The sequence below is a fragment of the Haemaphysalis longicornis genome, unplaced genomic scaffold (assembly GCF_048455015.1).
Source record: "Haemaphysalis longicornis isolate Haplotype H1 unplaced genomic scaffold, Haemaphysalis longicornis Haplotype H1 scaffold_2, whole genome shotgun sequence".
NCBI classification, from domain to species: Eukaryota; Metazoa; Arthropoda; class Arachnida; order Ixodida; family Ixodidae; genus Haemaphysalis; species Haemaphysalis longicornis.
Genome location: NW_027526295.1, coordinates 135578551 through 135601039, shown reverse-complemented (window position 1 = coordinate 135601039; position 22489 = coordinate 135578551). Strand labels below are relative to the sequence as shown.

The following is a 22489-nucleotide window of genomic DNA, read 5'->3' as shown; positions in this document are numbered from 1 at the left end:
GCAAATATCAGATGTTAATTTATTCTTACACAAAAGAACAGTGGCTATAATGAGTTAGGCATTTATGTAGTATTTTATATACCATTCTTGTTTTTCTCAACAATGTTGATGAGAAAGAAGCATGGCACCAGAAGAAATGGTTTGGATACCTTTGCCTTATATACTCCTGGTTTCAGAATTTTTCTGACTTTTGGACGGGCGGCTGAATCTAGGGACAGACAGACAGACAGACTGACAGACAGACAGACAGACAGACAGACAGACAGACAGACAGACAGACAGACAGACATACAGACAGACAGCCGGATGAATGGATGGACGGGCAGAGAGACACAGACAGACATAGAGACAGACAGACAGACAGACAGACAGAGAGACAGATGGATAGACAGACATAGACAGACAAACAGACAGACGACAGACGCACAGAGAGACAGACAGCCGCACAGACAGACAGACAGACACACAGACAGGCAGGCAGGCAGGCAGGCAGACCAAAATTTTCGGATTTAGTAGCCAAAGAGAGACAGGCTTCCTTAAATTATTTGTGTACTTTATAATGATGACTGGAAGACCACGGAAAAAGCTTTGGGGGATAACAAAGCCTCCATTACAACTCATATGACGTAAGCGCCTTCACTGTAGGCTAATTTTATCGTATATTCACAGAACGTATTCCAAAATATTTAGGCAGCCGCTAAACCTCCTTGTCATGATTGTGGATTTGGATACTTTGAATGGGTGGAGATTGGGTGAGAATATGCGGTGGAATTTCAACGACGGACTGTGTACTTGTTTTTGGGAAACATGCCCTCATAGAGACGAGGAAATAACCGGTATGTGACTAATCGGATGAGTTCGCATGCAGTTCAAAGATAATTCTTGAGTAACGTTTACGGAACAAGAGCATTAATTCAACTTGTGGGTGTATGGTGCCGAGAATGTGTCCCTGCTATTAAATGCATATTTGTTTATATGACGGAAACACTCATGTCTGGTATCCAGTAAGGTTCGGGGCACATATCAGAAATGTGTGGGCGTTTTGCGCTTTGTTTCTAGCTGTATATTGGACTAGACGACCTTGCTGACAAAATAGTCGGTCTGAAAACATCCAGACGTTTACAGTGCATCGGGAATTCAGCGGCTGCAAGTTTTCACCAGTTTCCTGCCAGATGATAGAATTTATTTTCCACAATGTTCGTTACTTAATTCTTGATCCCTCCATGCGCGCTACTCACGTTGTACCCTTACCGCAGCGCTATGAAAAGCTTGAGCAGGGCGGAGATTCTGCCATCAGTTGGTAGGGTTGGTGTGGAGCGGCAGTCTTTTCAACCCTGCCAGCATCGCTCCGTTCAGAATCAAAGCGAAAAAACGCTCGGTCACTGGAGTAATAGCGCGCTGTTGCAGCCCATTGCTCTTTCCGCCCAAAAACGTCGATGTCGAAGGTGAACCACAAAACACATAAGCATACAATAACCCATCCGTGCGAAAAATCTGGTGAAATTCTCCACACAGCTAGTTGTCCATGCAGCTGTCAAACTCTATTGTTTTCTACCGTGTTGTATAAGTGGGAAGTATTGTGACCTCTAAAGGATTTGTTATGCAACTATGAGGTGACGCGCTCGGTTCGACGACTAGTTTCGACGGGGGAACATGACCATAAATGGATTGCCCTCATCCGTCCGTGCTGAAGAAAAAGAAGCCGCACGTCACACGAGGGGAGTACGTGGACCAATACGAGGCGGCCACAGCCGAAGAGCTAGAAGTGGCCAGGCGAGAACAGAGGAGAAGGCCAGGAGGAGTGGTCGGAGCTGGTCGAAGGAGCGCGACGTCCAGGTTGAAGATTTGATGGTCGTCGGCTTTTTGGGACCCCTTCTCGAGAATGGTCTACCTGGCGCCTTGGCATCCTGGTACCGAGGCGCGACTCCTGAATCGTGGAGGTACGTAACGTTGGCGTGCTCCGCCCTTGGATGACCCGGCGCCTGCTGCCCGTCAACGACCGGCCGTCCAGGTTGCCTCCTACGCACTGCCATGCTACGGGGTGCCCGATCCTTGAGCGGGTGCCGAGCAGCCATTGTCAGCGAGAACAACGATGCATGTTCCTTGTCGACGTTACAGCAAGCACGACGCCGTCATCGTAGCCAAGCACTGCCCATCCTCCGATCGTCACCAGCACCTACGACGCCCTGCGTACAACGCTTCATCGCTCTGAACCTTCGGTGGGGAATTTTCTTCGTATTGTCTTTAGAACTGGTGGTTCTCAGAGTTATGTACAGGTTGTTTCGCTTTGAGCTGTAATTGCCTGCCGTGTGCGTGTGTTTGGTTTAAGAAAACATGTTTTTGTGCCGTTGTCATGCGCCCTCGTCTAATTATTGTCTCTGAGGCACGTCCCAGTCACCAAAGAATAGCTGGAAAAAAACTGCGAGGGAGTTTTTCCTCACCGCAACAATGTTCTCGGTGTCAAGTTTTAAAGCGAACCTTATGTGTTCGGGCAAACGAATAACTTCCGCGGATTCGGTGCGCAGAAAACTACACCACAAATTCTATGGCCAAGCGATGAACAAAAACAGGTTGTAGAGGAGTTAGAAGGGGAGAGAGATTGGCTGTGTTTAAAGGTGACGTTGGTACTCTTGCGTGTACTAACAATGGCACAGTGAACGGCGCACCGGAAGGAGCGTACAGGAGTCTCTTGCTGCCAAGCTCCCAGCACTGAGCAACTGCATGACGCAAAGCTGAAGTGGCAACGGCTGGTTCGCGTGGCGGCAGTACGGGAGGAGCAGCATGCATGTGGCAATCTTTCAAGCCCAAATCAGCCAATGCAAGTGAATGAGGACAGCATACTTGCAGAACCAACGCCAACTTTTTATTGTAAACAACTTGACCGAGAATAGCAATTCGTTCATTCGGATTACATCACCAATATTTACAGACAACGATCCGGTCTGGTTTTTATGATACACTCACCACAAGTGCTGTTTCAAAACTACTTCTCAGAGCATATTTTTTAATTTTGATTTTCACATTTTTGAGGCCCGCAAGTTTAATTTCTACGTTGGTTTTTCGAAACAGTATTGACTAGAGCGTTCTGATGGCAAAAAATGCTTTTAAAATGATCGCCCGGTGATTCAGGTAAATCACTTAGAGAAAAAGAAGCACGCACGAGACAGGAACCCGAAAAAATAAGCCTTACCCAATTGGTTATGATGGAGGTGACGACAATAATTGGAACACTTTATATTTTTTGCTTGTTGGATCGCTGATCGATTCGTGTTGAAATTTCAGCCAAAGGTCATATTTTGGGGTGTATTCTGTTTGACACCCAAAGAAACGACTGTTCTTACCTGTTTATTGGGAAAACAAATAATGATTTTCGCATATGGGAAAATGGAGGTCGACTTTGACGTGCGAGTCAATGCCAGGGGGTCTTGGAATGACGGCCCCACTCGGGGTATGTAGAGCAAAACGGACAATGTGGATTCACGGTAGGGAGGAGCCAAATGATACGGTAGCAGCCGAACACAAAATTTCGCAGTTCATCGTTGATAATAAACGTTGGATTTGTTTCCTCATCTGCTTTCAGGGATTCTGATTGCCTGCTAGCTCATTTGGCTCCTTCCTACCGTGGAAGACCCCAAATAAAGAAGCAGACGATCAGAAAACGCGCCTGAGATTTTCTGATCGTCTGCTACCCTATTTGGCTCCTTGGCCTCCGTTAAAAAAGCGTAAATCCCCATCGTCCGTTTCGCTTTTCTTAACCCAGGTGGCGCCTTCGTTCCACAATCCGCTTGCATTGCCTCACACGTCAAAATCGGCCGCCATTTTTCCCATACGCGAAAATCCTTTTTATTTATTTTCAGAATAAAAATGCAAGTAGTTCACTGTTCCCGGTGTCAAACAAATATACCAAAATTGCGACCTTCGTGTCAAGTTTGAGCGTGAACCGAGCAGCAGTTCACCCAGAAAAAAAAATTTAAATTGTTCCAATTATCCTCCTAACACCCTGTTCATGTAAAAGGAAAGTTTTATTCTGTTGTCTGAATTCTGGGTTAGACAATGTGTTCACTGAAACCAAAGTATGAAGAAGATTCACAGTAATAGCTTGATTCTATTCGTCGTCTTCGTAGCAGTTCTCGTCAAACACGAGCACTGAAAGCTCGCAGATATCTTGAAATTGATCCATACAGTTCTGCGAAATGTTGTTTTTTACTTCTTTCGTTGAAAAGAGAATGCATTCTGTGAAAAGAGAGCATGAGCGCGTTAAAATACCGTAAGAGGATTGATATTACCTATTCAATCACAAAAGCTGCTGTAGAAATCAACATGGGTCTAGTTCGCCGCGTGTTCAATTTGAACGTTTTTTTTCTAGAAATGAAGACACGTAATAAAAGCGGCTCCATTGAACGCTTTCATTTCTGTATATGTGTAAAGCCAGTTGCAGTGTTTTTTTTTTTAGTGTGCGCTGTAAGAACTGATGCCGCACCAATAAATACAATGTGTAAACATCGCTAAATATTTTCAAGGGACGGCATTTATGCCCAACTCAGTTGTCGGTGTATTTATCGAACTGAACTTGTAGGAAACACTTGCAACTAGGACGAAAACAGGCAGACCAGTAAAGCACGGACGGCTGAGGAAAATGCATGAAATGCGAGACAGCGGAAATCCTTGAATTTTCTGTCTGTCTGCATGTCTTCGTCCAAGTTCAAGCGGCGTTCCTGCCCATTCTGGACACACTGGCGCTAATTTGCAATGTGCTCTCTGGCGTTATGGTATTTCGTGCTGTTATAGAAGTATGCTAATTTTCGCGTGTACCTTGTGCATGCCTCATCTGGAGTCTTACCTTGCCTGCCGTTGAGAGGTGCTTCGAATACTGCACACGTAGCGTAGTCAGTGTATGAAAATCTGCTTATAAATGGGTGGTCCTCATCTGCGAGAAATAAAAAATACCAGAGGTACTGCGAGGTTGGCAATGCGATAAAACAATGCCGCTTGTTTTAGAACTCAAAGGACAAAGGGCTTCTAATTGAAGCATAAGTAGCGAAAGGAGTCAGCTGGTGTTTGTCTAGGTGTGGAAAGCCGTAATATCTTGTTGGGCACATACAAAGTCAAGTGTTGATAATTGAAGGAAGTAGGTATAGTGTGGCTATGCATGTATTATTAAAATGCATCGAAATGTAGAGAAATTATTTTTGAAGAAACATACCAACATCCCAGAATTTATATATTAAAATGAGATAATATTCGTTTACAATGCTCCATGTGTTTTTGTGTTACTTACCATCGTCGATCGTAGTAACCAGTTGATCTGGTGATTCTCCAGCTTTGAAATTCCACTGGAGGGTCTGCCTGTAAGTAGCGAACATAACACGTCAAGTGCTGCAGAATATTTTGGAAAATTGTTACAGCTGACCGCGGGTTAATATATAGTAAATACTCGAGCATTAGTGCGGAATCCCCGGGCGTGCCATAATAAAATCACCAATCTTTTCGCAATGGGATTTATTTTCCTTCTTTGCTATAACATGAGTGGGAGAGCTGGTCAATGTTTTTGTTAGTCTTATTTCGACGTACCACGTATAGTAGCCGTATCGCTGAGGTTGTAGAACCAGAAAAGTAGTGTGAAACTTGCTGTTCGTCAATTTCAAGTACTGATTGATTACAATAACGCTGAAACTGGAACTTCAGGCCTTACGTTAGGCCAGAACACACCATATTTCGCATTGCTCGCGTGCCCTCTGTTGCGGAAAGGCGGCATGAATATCGGCCAGGGTGGACGGGAGCCGTTGCAATCCGCCAAGTGATATGCAACATATTCAAACATAACGGCGCAGATCGTACTGACCCGAGCAGGGCAGTTTTGTTTTTCTCCCACTGCTCAGTCCCCGAACTCTGAGTGCGGGGAATGTGATAAGCTATAAAATTAAATCAAGAGCATACATAGCCGAGTTAAAATCGTTGACAGCTATCATGACACAGCAAATTAAATGTGCCAACAAACACAATCCCTCTACACCCGCCGTCACACCGTTGAAACCTATACACCGGACACTATGCTTGGGAGCCTCACACAAAATAATGTCACGAAAACGACAACAAGATTACATCAGACACCCCGAAATGAGGCAGCAAAGATCCCAAACATCATCACCGATGAAAGTTTTCAAACCACTTTCGAGAGGTTCACCGAACTTGTGCGCATCCATTTGCGAACACTCACGACCCACATTGGGCAAATGACTGAAGAAATCAAGCAGGTATCGTTGAATATGCAAAGCACGCAGATAAGAATTGAGCACCTCAATTTTCAACAGCCAACAGGAGCTGGACACCATTTCAGAAAATACAAGCTGTACCTTCATCGAGATCCAACTGATACGACAACAAAAAAATTTAAAAATAATGAACGCTAACCCCCTGAAGGATGCAGTACAGTCTACTAATTCGGCAATGAGTTCGGCCCAGTTTTAACAAAAGAAAGGAAACCTCCAAAAATACGTATCCTCTCGATATAACCCCGCCTCGCTCCCTCCCCCCCCCCCCCCCCCCCCGCGACATCAGAGCTGTTCAGGAAATGAACCACATTACCGAAAATCCGCAGATAAATATTGATTGTTGTATTTAATTATTGACTTATCGGTTGATTTATTGTGGGTGTTTTACGAGCCGACGCTACACCGATGATGAGCACGCCGTAGTGGAGGGCTCGGGATTAATTTTGACCACATGGGGATTCTTAACGTACGCCGAAATCTCGAACACACAGGTCTTTTTGCTTTTCGTTTCCATCAAAAAAGCGGCCTCCGCGGCAGGATTTGCAACCACGTCCTTGGGCTCAGCCGAGATATAAAAAAAAGATATCGGTGGAGAGTGGCAGAGGGACGAATACTCCCACCGAAACAACATCATTGCGGTGCAACGTATAACGTCGAGAAAGACATGCACCACAATTTCACTGACCTAGTTCCAGGGAATATTTGTCCTCAGTACTTACTGCAGCACGAAAAGCAAGGCTCCAGGTTTATCCAACTCCAACCATGTTATCATAGTCGGGGTCTTTATTACAGCACATCAGTTATGCGGCTACAACTACCAAAAGGAACAAGGCAGGGAGTTTTCAGAATTCGTGGACAAAGAGAACATTACTCTTGTTGCCGATTTGAACGTACGAACGCGAATCGCCACGAGCTTATCACAGGATGCATACACGGACGTAACGGTTACAGCTAATTCCCCACGCACTATCCAGCGTAACCACGAAAATAACCTCAAAAACGATCACATAGTCATTTAAAAAACAGTGTAAGGGCCCAATTATCGAAAAAAATACGACAGGCACAGTTAACAAACTGGGGGGTCGTCTGAAAGAAACGACACAATAACCCACTTACACCCATCGCGGATATACAAAGACCGGCGGAAGACCTTGCTAGTGATGTAAGCCAGCACACGAAAATGATCCAAACGTCGGACCAAATCCCAGCAGTGGATAACCATCTACTACAAGTCGTGAAGGCCCGGAGCGCCCTAATCTTAATGTGGAAGTGACACAGACACAATAAAAAACTCAGAATACCGATTGACAATGTAAAGATTGCGACAGCCAAATATGCTTCGCTTCTCAGCCGGAAAAACGTGCTGCACACGTGTGACAGCCTGAATGAAAGGCTTCATGACCAACATTAGCCTCTCTGCACCAACTGCAATGCAAAGGCCTCTCCCATACATCTCCAATCACCCCGAACCTATGCTAACTGCGACCAATTTTTCCCCGCAAACTGCTTGATCTCATCTCCTCATCTTACTTTCTGCACCCCCTGCCACAGTTCCCTTCTCTAGGGATCACTCTACTACCCGTAACGATAAACCGTTATCTTGCCTTCGCATTACATGCCCTGTGCAAGTCCATTTTTTGTCTTAATTTCCGCTAATATGTCCTTAACACGCGTCTGTTCCCTGACCCACTCCCCTCTCTTCTTTTAGCTTAATGTTACACATATCATCTTCCGTTCTATTTTTCGCTATTTCCTCCTCAATATAAGCTCAACCCTTTTAAGAGCCTCCAAGTTTCTGCCCCGTTGGCGGGTACCGGTAAGATGAAGCTGTCGGACTTTTTTCTTCGGGAACAATGGCATCCAGCCATTCATTATTTGAGAATGCTTGCCGATTGCAGTCCACCCCATTCTTATCCTTCTAGTTATCTCTGCCTCAGGGTTTGGATCCGGGGTCACTACTTGGCCTAAGTAGACATTTAGAGACTCCGGGGAGAGGGCTTGGTTGAAGTCGAGAAGGCGATCTATTCGGCAAGCAGCAGCCCGAACCCGGGAGGGACCTTGAACCAGGATGATGATCATGAAGCGCTATGCGTCCAAACGATGATGGGCTGATGATGAAATTTTGAAATAAGAAGACGAGGAAGACGCACTGGTGGTTAATAAATAGAGGGAAAACCCTAAAGGAAGCTCAGCGCTTACAGTTAATCAGTAGCGCTTACAATGTAATGGTTTATGACTTCCAGGGCCTCACTACTTATGTCAAACCGCTGTGCTCTCCCGAGGCTATTGAGCATTTCTTTAGTTTTCTGCATATTATTTTCATGTTAGGTGGAATTCTTGGGAACTGACGAATAGAAAGCTCTTCCGGCGCATTATTGAACCTACCAAAACCTGCGGCGAAAAAAGCAACGCCATGCAAACCATCCTGGACCATTATCCAGGGTATACAGATGACCTGATAAAATGTCTGAAACCAAAGGACTTCCCAACCTGCACTAAATGACCCCACGGCGTATACACGGATTCATCCTACCTTACGCTCGACTAGTATATAACTGCGGCTCAGGTGCAACGGCCCTGCCCAAAGTCTGTCGAAATACATCACCAAGAATGTGTAAACCCTCACCAGGAAAGCCCTCGTAAATGAAGATGAGAGTCCCATCTTTGCCCTAACGAATCGCATGAATGATTGCTGCTGCTCTGGTATGTTCCCGATCGCATGCATTGAAGGTTGCCAAGGGGAGACTATTACGCAAGAAAGGCTAGACGCTGATCGTCCACAACCTTTCACAAAGTTCTCTTCACGCCTCGGAAAATGCTGAAACACGTACTTATCCCACTACAAACGTACGTAGGAGCAGCTGAAAATTTGCCAGACAAGATGTTCAGTTTCTGCCCGCACTTCTCGACACACGACATCCTCCTGCAACTAAAGAATGTCCTTATCCAGGCTTTCATTATCACCACACCTAAAGCAATACTTTCCGAAGTCTTCAAAGAGGCATTCGAAAACGTAGCCCAGGCCTTTACTCTCGCCAACCTGAGCTACTTCGCCATACCGGGAAATAAACTATAGTAGACATCATGAAAGACAAAAAATCCGTAGTTTTGGTTAGAGACCTTTGGTCTGGAAATATTTCGCCCAGGAAAACGGGAACTCCGCATAAAGCGGTCTTGTTCTCGTTATAGTTCAACATGGCCCCGATTATTTTTCTATTGAAGCTTGCTGCAATTCCAAATATCGACCACCTAATGCGTCCCCCAAACATCCTAGGTATGACTCGCGCAAAAGAGGCCACGAGACACTGCCATAGAAGTTATCATTACACTGGACGGACATATTACCCTCCCTTTCTGGACTACTAGGATCCTGGGCATGACTTATCAAAAAAAAAGCAAAAACAACCAGCACATCCAAAAAATGAAGGAAGCTCACACTAACGGGTAAGACATGATGGTATCGAAGTGGTACGCGAGTTTCACGACCATCAGTACGGTTTGCTTCCTCTGCGCAGCCACAACGACCTTTACTCCATCATTGTTGGTATACGTGTGAGTTTCCCTCATTTTTTGGAAGTGATAATCATTGGACATCACCTTGCAGGGGCATACGCTATGACCTGTCCTTGCCTTTTTTAGCAAATTTTGCCGCGATTACGGCTAACGCTTGAGTTTTTCTTGGCAAATCTTGGCCAATCTCACAAGTGGGTATGCCTGGCTTGCAAACATGCGCCGACGACTCTGGGCGGTCACCGCGAGGCACGCACACAAGATTCCTGGGCATTTTCTAAAGGTTTTTTAACTGCCGGACAGTCGCCGAAATCCTGGACATCTCCGTAAGTGGATTTGCTTGGTTGACAAACGTGCGCAGGGGACAGTGGGCGGTCGTCACAAGGCACGCGCACGCAAGCGCTAGGCATTTACTTCGTATTTACTGCCGGGAAGTCGGCGCGAGGCCCGCGCTTACGTGCGCACGCTTGGCAATTTCTTGGTATTTTTACTGTCTTTCAGCCTGGTATCGTCTATCAAGCCTAGTTTCAGCATCCTAATTTGCGCGACTGGGATAGTTTGGAAACCGCAAACAGTGAAGCAATGGGAGTTATCACCGGCACTTTTAGCATGACTTGCATTCCGACCCTGCAAGCGGAGGCACTGTAGACCAGCGTCGATCTGCTCGTTTTTAAAAAAATTAAATCAATTCCTGCCGCCGATGCACTAGCGCGCTGCTGTGACTCGCATCACCACTGGTACACCTTCCAGGTGAGGAGCCACCGCCATAGCATCGGCCACAGGCCACCAACAACTGTCCTCTCGGGTCTCTAAAAAGTAGTCGCCCAGGGCAGCAGACCATGCCCATGGTGATGCAGGGGTGGCAAAATGGCATAATATACACGAGCCTAGTTTGCCCTGGTATTTCATTTGTAAACCAGGCATGCTCTTATGTTACGGAGTCTCCACTTCCGTCGGTTTGGCAGAGCTGGTATCCATTCATGATGGCTTGTGTGCCCTCGGCCCTCGTCTTTGTGTTGCCCCACCACCTAGCCAGATCATCTACGCCAATTCAACACAGGCTACTCGCGAGGTACGGCGTGTAGAACACACATTAAGCATTACTTGCGATGTGCACCGGATAATGCAATCATTTCCGTGCCCTGTTCTTATCCTCTGGACCCGCCCTAGCATGCCCACCCACGTCGAGGCCGACTTGGGTGCTCCTACTATGTTGCCGATCCCACTTCTGCAGCTGTCATTGCAGAACGCTCTGATAATCAAAAAGGAGTCTCTTCGGCACTGCACGCGTGCCCTTCTTTCTCCGCTGGGACTGACCTTCTTGGCGGGTTAACCCACTGTGAGGAGGTCACGCTCCGGAGAATTCGCCTTTACGTTGCACTGGCGCGTTCTGTTCGTGCAACATAGACTTCGAGCTTTGCGATTACCTCTGCAACCTGCGCCTACTCTCTGTTTCCGCTGCGGAAGCGACATTGGACCATCTCCTGGGTTCATGTCCAGGACTGTAACCAGCCAGAACCCGGAACATGGTATCCCAAGGACATCGACCAGGCCGCCCGCTCGGAATTCATAGGTGGACGCATGATCCTCGTTACGAGCAGTTCTTGGAGTTTCTAGCTGAGACTGGCCTATACGGCATTCTCTAGTGCATGAAGCCGCTCGTTTCCCGCCACTTCGTTTTTCACCTTACAATTCCTTTGATGCTCTGAGGCAAAATGGCGAAAAAAAAACTGTGAACACAAAAAATTACAATTTAATAAAAAGCTTCGCTCCTAAAGCAAGCAATCCATGCGCAAATAGTAAGAATGCACCAAGGGATCGCGAATCGAAAACATGGCATGAACGAGCAAGACAGTATACTTTTGTTCCAGTCGTAATTATTTCTCGAATAATAAGCGCTGCATGCTTCCCCAGCTTTCAGATGAGAGCAGTGCAGAAGATAAACACAATTATCCGCAAGGCTTATAAACAAGCACTACATTTTCCCACAAGTACATAACATGTTCGACTTCTAGTACTTGGGCCCAAGAATCTAGAAAAATCCACAGAAGCCCACGTCACTGCGCGAAATACAGGCTCAGTCATTACCCCCCCTAGATGCCCCATACTCCAGCGCCTAGGCTACGAAGCCCCACAAACCATAAAACTACCTCGGAAATCCCACTGGCCATACGCTCAAGGTGGAAAATCCCCCACTTTCATCCTCACAAACATGTAGGAAAAGGACCAGCCAGGACCCAGGCATCCCTGTAAAACGTACGAAGACTCTAGCTCCAGGATGTACACTGATGAAGCGGACTACGCAATAGCGCACACCAAAAGTACCGTTGTCGTAACTCCTCCTCCCCCCCCCTTCCCCTGTAAGAATGTGAATCGCACTCCACGGGGAAGAAACAGCGATCGCGTCAACAATAACATATATTCAAGCGACTCCAATCATCACCGGCTCTCAAACATCGTGTCGTACTTACGCAGCGGGAAGAACACCCACAAAAATTATTCCACCTCCCAATTTCTGAGATCTGAAGGCTAAGGAAACAGCGAAGCTGGTCGTCTTCACTAGCTTTAGCTTGGCTTTCCTTGTGTGTGTCCCTTTCTTAAGATATAGATGGCTAAAAAGCGAAGCTTTTTTCCAAACAAACTGAGTTAGAGAAAAGTGCACAGTCCACCCTCCTAAAATCCAAACTGTCAAACTTTGAAGCCGATGTTCACTTCAAAAAGCCAAATTCCAAAGCCAACGCCTGAGCTACTAGCCCACAACAAATGATGTGCGCTGCAAATGCAGTGATGGCGCAAGCGGGTACGCAGGATGTATACTACGAGTACCCCATGTGCGATTCCGCCTGCGGGAAGTGTTTTTATTCGTGAGTGCGCACTTTCAGCACCAGCTGTTGGGCCCCGTGCCTCCTTGCTACTTTCTGTCGAACTTCTTGGCCTAGCGGATTGTTAACAAAAAATTCGCTCTGGGCAGTAGAGAGAGGAAGAAATGCGGGGCCGGGAAAACGAAGTAACAACTTTAGTATGTCGTAGGTGGAGATAATTGATTGCACAAAATTTTTGAAAACCAACAAAACAATAAAAAACGAAATAAAAGAATCACAGCATGATCGGACCAATTAAAAAATAATAATCTCATACAGTTCCCTCAAAAACCAAAGAATCAACAAAAAAGTCTGCAAAATAGCGTTAAAATCCCAAAACAATTGGCGAAAATAGCGAACCCTGTAATACCTTGCATTTCTATCAAAATGCGGAATGGCAAAATCAGCATCTTTAATCGTTATATTAGCGTAAATAGAAATGATTGGTCGGACAGAATTTTGGAAAACAAGACAGTAAGAAAACAATAAAATTTTTAGAAGAATGATCACACCAAATGTAACGTATGCATCTGGCTCTCCTAAAAACCGAAGAATAAACACGACAGCATGCAAAGCAACATTAAAAATAAGAATAAAAATAGCGTACATGGCTCAACTCTGCAGTACGCATAGCATTTTCAAAATAAAAACAAAATTAGCGAAGAAAAGGCAATTCATCGCGATAATAATATAAATCTACAACAATGCTGAATGAAACACTGGTAAAATTGATAAGAATAAAATAATCTAACGCTTTTCGCTACTCCTTCGTGACAAGCGGAAAGAATAATACGCTAAACTAGACAATTCTGTGAACTTTTGGAGCTTTTTTCTCTACAACAGCGTTTTTTTCTGCGATATTATTCGCGAATTATCAGCGTAAGCTGAACGAAATACGTATAACTTAGTGTACTTTGGAAAGCACAATTGCATGATACTGAGAAAATGTAAAATAGCAAAATCACACAGCTCTGCGTTATGCTACGCAAGCGCCGTGAAACCTACGTAGGGTGAGGAAATATGCGTGATATCTCTGTTCGTGATACAGAGCGGTAATTGTTTAGTTGTTACGTTTCGGTGCTGCCGATTACATACGCATTATTGTCCTGTGGGCAATGTGTGTATAATTGTAGATGGTGAAAAGCAATGTCCTCACACGTAAATGCTTCAACCATCATCGGTTAAAACTAAAATATTTGCGTGACGTCGGGGTAGGTGTCGGGGGCAATATTCCTATGAGGGTTGTGTTATTCGATTAATTGATTGCACTGGAGATTTCAATATAGAATACATATGTGAATGGACCTCTGCCCACCTACTCGTTGGGTCTGTTAAAAATTTCCGACATTGACGCCTTGCCTATACCGCAGCCAGAATGGAGACGCAATGTGAGGCCGAAGGTAAGATTGAGCTCACCTCTGTGGGCTACCTGGCCTTCCAAATTCGAATAGAAAGGTTGCTGTGTGAGCGTTCTTATCAAGCTTGGTGCGCTTTACATCCAAGCAGTCGAGGTCCCCATCGACATCTTGGTCGTAAATAGCCATGCCGTACGTGTGCATTTCGAGCACCTGAAAGAAACAAAAATAACATGGAGAAATATACGATGTCACACACTTTTAGTTAGGTGCAGAACCGTTACCTAATACATTGCTTCGTATCTGTCAAGAGTGAAAATAAAGACACGAAAGAGTCTGGTCAGTACACAGAGAAATATTGATGCAAAAACTAGTTAAGACTCAAAAGAAATTTGTGTTTAAATATTCAGCGATATTTCTTGGTATTCACTTAAAATTAATTGGTTTTGACAACTGTAATCACACAAAAAAGCTTTAGACAACCCGAACTGTCGTGAAAACTTCAACAGGAGTAATAAAAGGCTACGTGCAGTTGGGCGCAACTCCCCAGTTTACATTACGCGCGAGAATCATTTTCCGGCCACACCAGTTATCCCTTAATTACAGCCCAATAACAATTGTGCTGAAACTCTTTATTGGCGTGTTGCCACATAGTTCGTAGCATTTATCATTGATTTGATTTCATTGTGCTTTTAGGTCTACCGTGTGGGGTTGGAGTCGCGGTAAACGCAGGCGCTGGTGCGACTCTTTCCTCTCAATGCTTCCTCTTCGACTTGGCGCGTCATAGGCTAGACCTGTCCACGGTCTCCCATTGCACATTATTTGATTTCAAGGGTCTACAGCGAGATGGGAAGAGCCGTAAGGCTTCTCTCTTTCCCCTTCGACTTAGCTTACCTTCCTTGTGGGACCCACTATTCGGACATCCATAAGAAAAATGAACCCAGTATTCGGACATCCATAAGAAAAATGGACCTTCAAAATGTATAAGGCCGACGTCACCATAAAGACCCTATTTTTTTCACAGTGTAATGTTAGTGATTCCTCCATAACGGCCACACAGAGATAGGCTCCTTTTAAGAGCCCCTCTTTTAAAGCGGAGAGAGATTGAGAGAGGAACCTAACTAAGCTCTTCCCCCGATAATAGAAAAAGGGGGCTCACGCGAAGCATGGCCCCAGTGAAAGCGTAGAGCAATCCCTTTTGCCAAATCAAATAACTTCGCCGGAACGCAATTGTTTTGTACGGCTGTCTACTTCCCGGAGTTCGGCGTTAGCGTGAAGAGCACACGCAGATTCTTGGTCACGCTCACACTTGCGTTCTTGCATGCTTCCCGCAATTCCGGAGAGAAGAGCTAGCGCTCGCGACCCATTATGGCCAGAATACATGGAGCGAATATGCGGCAAAAAGACGATAAACAACGCGTCGTGGTGGAAAAAATGTCGTCAAAAAAGTTCTTCGTGGGTCAGAAACGTTCGGCGGCGACGGAGCGGCAACGAAGCGACAAACCGAAAAAACCAATCAGGCCTTCTGATTTCCCCTACATGGCGTGTACAGAAGGCGAAGCACGATCGCTTTGGGAGGGAGGGATAGCTGGTTCGCTTTGATCGTGCCTATTCGAGCTAAAGAACGGGACGGTTAATCTGAGATTGTTTGAGAAAAATGAAATTGCAACAAGTGAAGTCCGTCTGATTCTGATAGCTGAAGCCGCAAGCGAAACACGGTACCGTCCCAACTGCCGTGGCTTGTGTCGTAGAGATAGGCATGTACAATAGCCTTTATTAGGTTAAAGCCAATCAGGGTACCTAACTTGTATTAACAGCAACATGGGGATGATCTGCAAGATCGGCGAGTAAGGAACAGGCGGTATCACTGTGAGCGCCTCTCAAATAGAACAAAAAACTCGAAGCAACCAGCTGTGTGTACTGAGAGCCCAGTTTAACATGCTGTATTTTTCCCAAAGCTGACATCTGTTGGGGTATAGTCGAGGTAGAATGCCGGCTTTATATTCTGAAGCTCACTAGTTCGAATCTTTCTTGGGGGGCATCCGCTATTTTTTTCTACTTTTACCGCGTTTATGAACTTCAAACAAATATATAAGTAGAGGAAATGCCCCCGATTCACGGAGGATCGTTTCCCGAATTACAACCCAAGCGGGCAGCATATTAACTTAGTCTGCTTACGGAACGCCACCATTGATTCTGGGCCTGGAGGGTCGGTTAGCCACACTGAACCCATACCAGCGGCGGCGTGGCGGCGGACGACGTGTTTTCGCTCCATGTAGATCAGCCCGACGAACATACGGCGTCATGCCGCGCCAGATTTTCCGCCGCGCGAACTTCGTTGTGAAAGTTCGCGCCATGTATTCTGGCTTTTACGTGGCTTGCGGTTAACCGACTGTCAAGACAAACACGCAGAAAGATCCCCCGACAGTAGGAGTATGGCGTGATCCACCGCGCCACTTGTGAGATTGACGACACCTCTCTCCAGATACAGGGAGCGGCTCCGATTGGCGCGCCGACATCTGTCTAGCGCGGGAGTGGAGCGAAAGCTGCGAGCGAGGAGGCGGAGAGGGTAGGGTATGGAGGAGACAAGTCTTTTCGGCTGACGCCACCGACCGCACCTGTAAGATGTCAAGCTTTGGGTAAATAAAACATCAGTAACAATAGGTTAGTGCATCTTGGTGGCAACCTTAGTGTTGCAACCTCACGACAAACTTAGTATTGCCGTGAGTAGAGTACAGCGTGTTCTGCATACGTGTGAGCGGGTTTTCGTGCATGTGCGTGCCTGCGTGTATGTAGCTGCGTTTGTATGTTTGCGCGTGCTCGTGTGCATGGGCATCGTAAGGGAGGGGGGTGCAAAAGGGGCACTTGGTGCCGCCACTTCCACGAGCCAGCCCAGCACAATTGCCCCGCCCCTTGCTATCTCCCTCTTCCACCTGGATAGAATGAATTTGCCCCAGTCAAGACAAAATCCTGTCAACGCCCATGCTTGTTTGTGAGCTTTACTTGGAACGTTTATGCAAAATATTTGTGGCACAACAATGACGGTAGTGCTTTGTCCCTGTGGAAATAAAAAAAAAGCCTGGTGCCGACCGCGCCAAACAGCCTTGCCGTAAAAGGGCAGCGAAAACAAAGTACAACCTGGTGTAATGGAAAACACTTGCGCTATTTGAATCGCGTCACTTAGTTTTCGGCTCTAAGAACCTTGTTTTCCCCAAAAAACATCGCAAGACTTTCAAAATTCATGCAACGAAACGTCGACACTTACACAAAAAAAAAATTCTAAAAAGCGATCAGTGCGGGAACTCCTTGAGAGCCTTCCTGTGGCACAATCTGGCAGTATGTGAAGCACGACTAAATATGTGAAAGTAACAAAGAAAGCTCGGTGAGTTGGTAAGGGTGCATGGTGAAAAGAAGCGCAAAAAATTTTGCAGGGACATCTGCGTTTTTATCCTATGATGTAAGGTGCAATAGCGATACTTCGACTCCCCAGAGCGTTTCCGTACGCAGCTGCTGCATTTCCGATCTAAGCTTCACGAGCACGAAAGCTTATCGAAGAGAGAAAGACTACCAACCATGGTTTTTAATCCCCTGGTCCCAGGAGGGACAAAGGCTCTAGGCGCTTCTGTGGCTTAAACTCTGAGCGTGAAAGCTTCCAAAGGCGACGTGTTGATTAGTTTAGGTGATGAGTCAGTGTCAGTGTATCAAAATGTTTATTCCGTGATGTCTAGGCCGGGCTGAACAATTTCACTTTTTATAAAACGATATGGAGAAGATCTTTGTTCAGGAAGATAATGTGGTGGTTTACGAAAATTGTGGAAAGAGATGGCAGGGAGCTCAAAGGGGCAACCTGTGTCTACGGCACCAGATGCAGCAGCTCCTTCCCTTGTCGTCTGAATCAGCTAACGCTAATCTTGAGGTAACGAGGGGGTCAAATCGGACTCCCATGTTTCGAAGAAGTGGAATATGTTACATTTAAGTTGTATTCCCCTGGCCAGACCATTGGGCATGGGTAGATTTGGCGCAAGAGGGTGAATATTTCCCTATTTTAGGAGAGTTCCAAGTGAATATCTGATGTTCATAACTAACACCTTGCCGCACATGGATTGTCAAATAAATTTGTTCGTTTTTAGTCCACAGAGTTTGTGGTTCTTCGGCATTGATACCTAGTTGTTGGAGGCATAGGATGAGTATTCGTTCTGAACGTTTTTGGAAGGGGGCAGGAAGGAAAATCTTTCGAAGGAAAACCTTGGTGGTTTTCACAAGGAGCGGGGTAGTGAGTTTCTATGTGCCTCTTGAACAGTGCGTCGTTCGCTTTCAGAGCATTGGATGCGAGTGTCCAGATGACGTTTGTCACCTTTTGCGAGTCTGTAATGATGTTACGCATTTATCCGATACTTCCGCTAATCGCATTCCCAAGAGAATGGATCCAACTTCCACTTTGTTCATGTGTATGGGATGGTCATGCAGCCACAAAGATTGCCCGAGTAGTTAACAACGACTATTCGGGTCTCGTGCTTTCGTTAGTCCCGCAGTTGGTGTATACTCTGGTCTCATGAAATCGAAACTTTCCGCGAATGAACTTGAGCCTGCCAAATCTCCCCTCCTTTTTGGTAGAGGAGAGTTTTTATGCCGCATCGTGAATTGGTGCCATGTCTATCATGGCGTGCAGTTGTTTCCTTTCAAAGGGGTGGCGGTGCGTGTGGGGTGCCTGTTTGGAGGGCCTGTTTCTTTTCGAAACGGATACAATGGCGCCTCCCGAGGTTGCTTTTACATCTGCTCTGATTGTGGTAGAAGAGTGCATTGTTTCTCCGATTTCTTCAAATGCGTCAGGAAGACACAAGTTGAGAACCTATTTATCGTCATTATCATCAACATTCTATTTTAGGTCGACCGCAGCGTGAACGACCTATGGACCTTCACCCCCTGTTGTGCTGCGCTTCCCTAGTCCATTCGTTGCTCCGCATACTGTTATTTTATCGCTTCATCTAGTATATGGTCGTCGCCTTCTTCTCGACTCGTCTAATGTTAATATATTACCCTGGTGGCACAGCCTTTGTTAGGCTCATGGTGAAAATTGGAGGTTCAGAACTGACTTATATGCTGTCCTAATGACGGTGTTTCTTTTACTTGCTTTGGTGCGGGTAGATGAGTGGTAATGCAGACTCTGCAATATATTGGTCATGATCAGTGGTTGCATGAGCCTTGTCGTTTTCTTTTTTCTTGTTCCTTCTTGGTTGGAGGTTTTGCTTGTTGGCAATAACTGGGTAAATGTATTCTGATTTTGGCGATTGTTGGGAACAACCCGCTTGTGTAGAACCCCTCCGAGCATTCTTACGGGGCTGTTCTCTGGGTTGATATTCGTACCTATTTTTAGGGTAATTTTAACTTGACCGCGTGGCGTTATTTATCGTTTACTAAGCGGAGCTTTTAGTGGAGACATAGTCGTAGGAATATTGAAAAGTATTCTAAAAACTTTTGTGATAAACACTATTAGTGGGCTTCATTTTAGCTGTTTTCCGCTTATTATCTATCCCTTCCTTAATTTCTGCGATACCAGCGCTATTCATTTGTCCCCTGTGGTACGTCTGTCACCCACTGTTGGGGATGGCTAAGTCACGGTTAAAAAATAAAGCCGTTCCACTCAATGTGAAAGCTGTCGGCAGTGCGGAGCAGTGATTCGCCAGAATGGGCTGTACCGCCGTTATCCGCGTACTGCTACCACGCCACGCAACAAAAATTTCCCGCGTTCGCAGTGCTCGCGCGCCCCTGCCTGACACTGCGCCAGCGGGAGCTCTGTTCTCGTTGTGCTTTTCTCCCCGCTCATGCCGGTGTTGCACTGCCACATTTTGCGTTTAATATCGTAAAAACCAACCCAATGGTCGTCCTTAACTAAAGGAACGCGGGTGGTGCCGGTAAATTACGATTACTTTTCCTCAAATGTATATATAGTTTTCTTTGCGCTAAACAACGGGAAGAGGTATGACAAGCTCCAGCGTTTCACGAGTTTCGAACGCTTGTGACTATATAAACCTCTTGGCTTTCGAAGCTTCTGGGGTACGCCGCGAACAACAGCGTCACCCCGGGACGCCGCCTTGGTGCTCTATATACTTGGGTCGAGCGAGTGAGCTAGGACGACAAGGCGAGCGCGTAAAGTGCTCTGCACTTAAAACACAGCGTGGTGGCTCAGTGGGTAAGGCGTTGCGTTTCTAGGCCTAAGGCCGCTGGTTCAACTACCGGTCGCGACGGTCGTTTTTGCGATAAAAGTCAAAACTAAAAACCACAAAGTGTCTAGATTTTGGCGCATGTTCAAGATCCTAAAGTAGACAACACTCTTCCGGAGGCTTCCAGTACGACACACCTCGTAGCACACGAGTAACCTAGCACCATGAATTACCGGGAATTTATATTTTGATCATCTGGTTGAAAACCGCATTGTTGTCCGGAACGAATGCAGACCGTGACTGCCGTGCATGCTACCATCTTCTGGGCATAGAACAAACTTTACCGAGCACGCGCGGCACTTGGTGCAAACTCGTGTCCTTTCTTTCGTATCCGACGTTGTATCATTGTCCTCCCTTCCAAACTTTTATTGCTGTAGCGCCAATTTACAGGCATAGAGTTTCATACTAATGTACTCTAGAGGGAAATCTGACGCCACTGTCTAGGAGAGCCGCGCTTCAGCGAGCGTTCTGTCATATGCCGGGCAGGCACGTTCCACTTGTCTTTGGCATGGCTCTCAAATAGGCTGAAAAGTTGCCTCTGGCTGCAAAAATGCCGTTCAGCGGAGCCCTCAAATCTTGCTGCCTGAGTCATAGCTTCTGGGTGGCAACGGTGACGTATTTTCATGGACGCCTGATGAGCATGGCTGATAACGGACGGTTAGGAGCCACGGGGAGACGGAGGGGGAAAAAACGTTCATTGCGCCCATTGAACGGAAAGAAAGGAGCGCGGGATGGTTGTCGGTGATCCATGGTGGGTGGCGTCCCTAGTCCGGGAGAAAGAGAGAGAGAGGAACGTTTATTCGAGATTTCTAAAGTGGGAGTGGTTCCCTAGTCCGGGAATCCATCAAGTGAGCGGAGAGCCTTCGCTCTGGATGCCAGGAGCTGCTGGACGTCCAGATGGTCGCTGGTCGCCAGGTTCTCCCACAGCTCAGGGGTGGGAAGAGGGGACGAAGAGGTGGAAGTTTGGGATTGCACACACACTGTATTATAATATGAGCTAGAGTTCCGGGTTGTGAACAAAACTGGCATAGAGCAGATTATTGAGTTGGAAACATATGATGCAGGTGAACTGGGTGAGGAAATGTATTGGTTTGTAGTCTGCGGAGCAGCGATTCTTCTTCTTGGATAGCGCAGGGTGAGAGAGGGGAAGTGTTGTCCGGGATGCCATGGTCAGTTGCAGCTCGAATGGTCCTGGTCACCAGGCCACGCTGGTTATCCAGGTCATCGCTACCCAGCAGGACCTCCCACTGCTCGTGTGTCGGCGCGATGACTTCAGGTAGTTCGGTGACGCCTTAACATTCCCATACCATGTGGTACAGGGTGTTGCGCATCCCAGAGCAGAAGTTGCAGTCGTAGCTGAAGAGCCTGGGGTGTATTTTGGACAGGTGTGTGGCGTGCGGAAATGAATTTGTCTGCAGTCTCCGGAATTGTGTGGCTTCTTCTTTGGTTAGCTTCGGGTGGAGGGGCTGGTATCGTCTTCTTGATAGCCTGAGTGCTCTAATATGTCTTGATGAGGGTTCAAGACCGGTGTGAGAGGCCTCGGGTGGCAATACCTGCCACTTCATTAACCTCTAAAGACTCGTGACCTGGTGTCCAAATGATATAAATGTCCAGTGGAGTTTTCCGTGTTTTTGAAGCCTTATGTAGCAGAAATGCCATCGCTGAGTTACGGGCCTTTTGAAAATTACGGCAGGCCGCTTGCGAGTCGGTGATGATGATCACCCGGCCTTGGGTATCTGGTACTGTGGTGACGGCGAGCACGACAGCTGTCTCCTCCGCAGAGTCGGTGTCGTCTGTGTTGACCGTTGCTGAGCGCAACTCAGATCCTTTACTGCTTGTCACACTAACCGCGTACGCCCACTTGGTTCGTGCCGGGCACCTCGCAGCGTCGACGTATTTTGTTGAGCTGTCCTTGCTGTAGGCTTTTCACAAGGCCTTGACCCTGGCTTCCCTTCGCTCCTTGTGGTGAACCAGGTGCATGTTGCGTGGGACGTTTTCAACTATATGTATTCCCTCAAGGCATAGGGGATGCGTCGTTTTTGGTTTTGAAGTCCCACGCTTGGCTCGTAACCGAGGCTGTACAAGGTAGCTCGGCCGGTCGGGGTAAGCTTGAGTCGCTCCATTTGGCTGGCCTAATGCGCCTCGGTGAGTTGCCATGTGTGGTGAATTCCTATCTGAAAAAGTTTCTGTATGGAGATCTTGGCTGGCAGTTTCAGTGCTAATTTGTAGATTTGACGAATTAAATGGCGAGTTTCAGCAATTTTGAGACC

General features: G+C 46.6%; 1 protein-coding gene across 1 annotated transcript in view; it reads right to left on the bottom strand.

Annotated features, from left to right (window-relative positions):
* Positions 1–2987: 2987 nt before the first annotated feature.
* Positions 2988–22489, bottom strand: part of LOC144167408 (uncharacterized) — a 36454-nt gene continuing 16952 nt past the window's right edge. The window contains exons 2-5 of the mRNA XM_077696679.1: positions 14060–14211; positions 5279–5346; positions 4841–4927; positions 2988–4233 (exon numbers count right to left, since the gene is read on the bottom strand). Of these exons, the coding sequence (XP_077552805.1) occupies positions 4106–4233; positions 4841–4927; positions 5279–5346; positions 14060–14211 (435 nt within the window). The 3' untranslated portion in view covers positions 2988–4105. The remainder of the gene's footprint in view (positions 4234–4840; positions 4928–5278; positions 5347–14059; positions 14212–22489) is intronic.